Here is a 5618-nt window from a genome sequence, read left to right on the forward strand (position 1 = left end):
TAATAAAGTAAACAATCTATCCAAATTGTACAATCCCTCCAAATGTGCCACATGCTCTCTTTACTCTAGTTCTCTCATCCTGATGTTCTTTAGGATGTGAGATACTTCCTCCAAGAACACATCTCTGGACCTCTGGGTTTTAGGTCAGTGCCCAGGGCACATGTATATTCCCCTCTATCACATGACATATTGCACTATATTCTAGTTGCCTTTTCATTGTCTGAATCCCACACAGGACTTTAATCTCTATGAGGGCAAGGGTCACCTGTATCTTATTTGTAATATTACCCTAGCATTCAGCACAGTGTCTTTAGACACGTGTATGTGTGTGTGTGGGGGGGGGGGGGTTGTTTGTTTGTTTTTTCAAAAATACACCTCAGTCTTTCATTCCGTGCAAGATACCTGCAATTGACTAAACTATTAGGGACTTTTTAATAAAGGATGGACTGGAAAGTGTGGGTGAATTGTAAAAACAGAGAAGGCAACTGATGAAAAATAAAATAAAAAACTAGGTAGACAAAGCTGTGTTGTTGTGGTAGGTGAGGCAATAACTGGGATAGGAGAAATAGGACAGTAAGAGTGCAGACATGGCCAGGCAGAAGGGACTTTGAGGTCAGCATTTGCTTCATGCCTCTCCTCCCAACAGCCACAGGCCCAGCAAATCCCTCCCTGTTCAGAGGCCCCGGTGGACTTCACAGCTTGAGTTCCAGCCTGCTGCCTTGAGGCAGCTCTATTTTACATAATGTATGTTCTGGCAATACTTATTGATTTAAGTATTTCCAAAATTGTAACTAAAGAATTTTACATATTTGAACTGTCTTACTCTTTGATCATGGGGCAATACACACCACATTGTTCTAGTAAATTCAGTCATATTCTTTTTTTTCTTTTTTAAAGATTTATTTATTTCTCTCCCCTTCCCCCGTTGTCTGTTCTCTGTGTCTATTTGCTGTGTCTTCTTTGTCTGCTTCTGTTGTTGTCAGTGGTATGGGAATCTGTGTTTGTTTTTGCTGCGTCATCTTGTGTCAGCTCTCTGTGTGTGCAGCACCATTCCTGGCCAGGCTGCACTTTCTTTCACGCTGAGCGGCTCTCCTTGCAGGGCACACTCCTTGCGCGTGGGGCCTCCCCACACGGGGGACACCCCTGCGTGGCGCGGCACTCCTTGCACGTATCAGCACTGTGCATGGGCCAGCTCCACACGGGTCAAGGAGGCCCGGGGTTTGAACCACAGACCTCCCATGTGGTAGACGGACGCCCTAACCACTGGGCCAAGTCCGCTTCCCGCAGTCATAGCCTTTTGAAAATTTGTTTTCTATATGTGCAATGTCCAGTTTCTCCCCCCCGCCCCATGTTTGTTTTAGCAGTTGAAATTAACCCATAAGGATATTATGTTAGAATTTATATTTTATTTAAAATCTAACAAATTTTGAACTATTGAATAATCATGTATTTATTTTCTAAGCTTTAGAAAATTTGGACATATGGAGACATTTCATTAGCTTTAATTTATCTTACATAGACCTCTTTGACATTCTTCAGTTGGGACCAAACCAGTAATGAAAGGACTCCTTCATCTCAGCTGAATCTAATGGGAGATATTGGAGTCACGGGCTAATACACTATCTTTCTGTTTTAGCTCCACAGCATTTAGAAACTTGTCTTGAGAGTCAAAAGGGCTGGATTTGAACATTGCATCTACTACTTCCTAGCTGTGTGCTTTGGTAACTTACTTAATGCTTCTGTACTTCTAATTCAGTTATGAAGATGAAATAAGACAGTCCACAAAAACACTCAGCACAGTGCCTGGCACTAAGGGCGCAATAACATCGATAATAATTATATATTTGTTTTTGAGTTTTTGATGAATGTTTCTCCCAAGAGACTATATATACATCAGTGAGGTCAATTGCTTATATATTTTAGCAATTGTGACATTTCCAGCATTTAACACAGAGTTTGGCATGTAATAGCTTGATTAGTATCCATTGAATATGGAATTAGCTTTTAATGTAAATATTCTCAGGAATTTTTATTTCAAAATGCACAAGTTGACTAACTTCTCAGACCTAAGGTTGTATCAACATATTTATTTGCAGATCCCTTTTATACTTAGAATATAACTACCAGTCAAAAGATTTATTCTCAAGCCACTCATTAATTTCAACTTCCAAAGTTGTTTTGCCTTTGCTACTAGCACTGCTTATGTATTATATATATTTAGTATATTTTTAAAATGTTGTGTTTCATTATGTTTTTCTTCTTGTGTCTCTAATTATGCCATCTTGTTACTACAGCTTGCTCACCTGCCCAACATGCCAGCTCGCTGTCTTCTTTAGGAGGCACTGGGAACAGAACCAGAGACCTCCCATGGTAGACAGGAGCTCAACTGCTTTAGCCACATCTGCTTTCTCATAAAGTTCCTGATGTACCTAAAAGAGAGAAGGCGCTAAAAGCTGTAACTTCACAATGATCTTGCAAGGTAACGAAGTTATTCACAAGACCACAGACTGAGTATTGAGTCAAGTCCTTCTTCAGGAATCATCTTCATCAATTTCAGACTTTTAGGTATGTCCTCTCTTTTGACAAGACATAAAGTCATCTTTGAGTCTTTTAAATGATCGGATTTTGCCTTTGGCACATTCAGACAAGCCTGAAATGTTTACTTCTCTAATTATATAATGCAATCAAGAGAATCTTTGGTTCTAGGAAGTATTAAAGGCTTTTTGAGGTTTTTCTTCTGCATAGAAAAATTTTTATAAAGTCCATATTTCTGACTTTTAAATTTACTAAACAGTTTGGAACATGATACATTGATTTGCCTGGATTTTTGTTTATTTGACAATTAGCTCTTTCTTGGAGGAAAAATATATTATTATTTTTAAAAAACAAGATGATACATTCTCTGTATTAAACTTTTAAAAATCAAGTTTATTTTTGGCATTTATACCATATTTAAAAATTTGCTATGATGAAGAACAATAGGTCTACCTCTCAGTTATGTCCAATTAAAAAGCATCAATTCACAAAAGAAGAAATTGTTAAATACACTATTCATTGAAAACTATATAGTTGCGACTTTCACAAACTTTTGGTCTCATGAAATATTACAGTACATGTTTGTAGGCAGGGAAAATAAGAATTTCATATAAAGATAAGGTGGAATTATGGGTTGTTGTGGAGTTAACTGTTGAAAAAGCTTGAAAAGTTATGCCTTGAATTCCATTGAGTAAAATGACATAAACTATTACTGCTCTTTCCATTGTTATACAAAAAGGCATTGTTAGTAGTCACATTGATAGGTTTTCTCTGACTTGTGACTTGCTAACTAATTGATGAAGAAATATTATCCCAAATGCAGTGAACTAATAAACATTTAAAAATTGAACAAGTTTGCTGCAAAAAACTTCAAATTTAAGCAATATAAGATACCACTTTGCACCAAATAATTGAGAAAAATATGGGGGAAAACGTGCTGGTTAGATTGAAATAAAACAGACACTTCCATAATCTATCAAGACCTTTAAAACATTGCAAATATCTTAATTACCAATTATACGTAAATGTTTGGATAAATGACACCACAGTTACGTAATGTAAACAGCTCTTGACAATATTGTTTTTCATAAATCATATAATTTATCTAACGTGTACAATCAATGGCATTTACAATCAGAGTTAACAATTATTTTTAATAGAAATTTTAAACCAAAGCATATTCTCAAAATAATATTGAATGAGAGAAAATACAGAATGTAATACTTTAAACATACCATGATTTAGATTGTGGTAAATGATGTACACTCATGGGAGAAGACTGAAAGAACATAAATCAACATAGTAACACTGGTTGTTTCTGGGGTTTGGGTAATATTTTTTCCCTATTTTTTATATATGTCTGTATTTTCCAAAATATTGTACAATGCTTTGTACTTCTTTAGTATTCAACGAGAAATGAAAGAAGCCAATAAGAAAGAAGTATTCTTCCTAAAATATATGCTCAGTAGCTCCAACAGCATGAGAAAATTTTCATAGTTATCGTGCATGATTACATAATATCCCTCTTGCTCTCTGACAGTTGTTTAGCCTCATTAAGAATCTGGTGTGTCCGCTCTGCTTCCCTGCAGACATGTATTGATTGTCCACTGTCATGACCAACCAGAGCTGCCAGGATCAGTTCATCTTGTTGGGTTTCTCCACCAGACCCAGGCTAGAGCAGATCCTCTTCGTGTTTGTCCTCATCTTCTACCTGGTGGCCTTAACAGGCAACATCACCATTATCTTGGTCTCCCGCCTGGACCCCTGCCTCCACACACCCATGTACTTCTTCCTTACCAACTTGTCCCTCTTAGACATCTGCTTCACCACTAGTTCCATCCCCCAGCTGCTTTTCAACTTGCATGGCCCAGACAAGACCATCAGTTACACGGGTTGTGCCATCCAGCTCTTCGTCTTCCTGGGACTGGGTACCACTGAATGTATCCTCTTGGCAGCCATGGCTTATGACCGCTTCACTGCCATCTGCAAGCCGCTCCACTATTCTGTCATCATGCATCCTCAGCTCTGTTGGACGTTGGTGTCTGTGGCCTGGGGGATTGGGCTCATCAACTCCCTTGTTATGTCTCCAGTGACCATGCACCTGCCACGATGTGGGAGATGCAGGGTGAAGCACTTTTTATGTGAGATGCCAGCACTGATAAAAATCGCCTGTGTGGACACGGCGGCCGTGGAGAGCACTGTCTTCATCTTATCCGTAATACTTGTCCTGGTGCCCCTGTCTCTCATCCTCACATCTTACAGCTACATTGCCCTAGCGGTGCTGAGAATCAAATCAGCTGCCGGAAGAAGGAAGGCTTTCAACACCTGCGGGTCCCATCTCACCGTGGTCTCCTTGTTCTACGGGAATATTATCTACATATACATGCAACCAGGAAATAATTCTTCTCAGGACCAAGGGAAATTCCTTACCCTCTTCTACAGCTTGGTTACCCCCATGTTGAACCCTGCCATCTACACGCTGAGAAACAAGGACGTCAAAGGTGCACTGAAGAGGCTTGTGTCTAGAAAACAAGGTGACAGTGACTTTTCCTAAGTGCTACTTTTACTTAATAGAAATAAATAATTCTCAAAGTGAAAATTTAAAACTCACTTAAATATTCTTACCTACCCAATAAAAAACCTCCAGGGGTGAAGCTTGGGAACCCGTATTATAAAGTTCCAGATATCATGCTGATGATTAACTAGATTATTATAAAATTTAATTTCTAAACATCATCTAGGTGGCACCTCACACGTTTTCTCCTCCTTTCCAAGTATTTAGGCTACATCTAAATAAAATCCAACAAAACTGTGAACCAATGCTTCAAATCAACTAACAAGTTATGTTTTATGATGATCTTCTTTCTTATTGTTATTTTATATAGTTGTCATTTTTATCAGGGAATTGAGCCAATGGAGTTTCAAAATATTTATTTTCTGTCATCTGATATCTATAAATTTCATTCTCTGGAGAAGATAGAGCTTTAGGGTGGACAAGGCATTTGATGCCATTTAAATTATTTGTATTCAAGCACCATTTCACTGACCAATTGCATTAAAATTACCTGGAAAATTTATATATA

General features: G+C 38.1%; 1 protein-coding gene across 1 annotated transcript; it reads left to right on the plus strand.

Moving 5' to 3' along the window:
- The first annotated feature begins 1541 nt into the window (after positions 1-1541).
- LOC131275288 (olfactory receptor 2W3-like) lies at positions 1542-5089 on the plus strand. Its single transcript, XM_058285122.1, has 3 exons — positions 1542-1721; positions 2295-2565; positions 4125-5089. Exon 3 carries the CDS (start codon positions 4148-4150, stop codon positions 5087-5089), a length of 942 nt encoding a protein of 313 aa, XP_058141105.1. The 5' UTR covers positions 1542-1721; positions 2295-2565; positions 4125-4147.
- The last annotated feature ends 529 nt before the right edge of the window (positions 5090-5618 follow it).

The sequence above is a fragment of the Dasypus novemcinctus genome, chromosome 22 (genome assembly GCF_030445035.2).
Source record: "Dasypus novemcinctus isolate mDasNov1 chromosome 22, mDasNov1.1.hap2, whole genome shotgun sequence".
NCBI classification, from domain to species: Eukaryota; Metazoa; Chordata; class Mammalia; order Cingulata; family Dasypodidae; genus Dasypus; species Dasypus novemcinctus.

Excerpts from the sequence above, each read along its gene's own strand:
- LOC131275288 (XM_058285122.1), top strand. The coding sequence starts at position 4,148 with ATGACCAACCAGAGCTGCCAGGATCAGTTCATCTTGTTGGGTTTCTCC.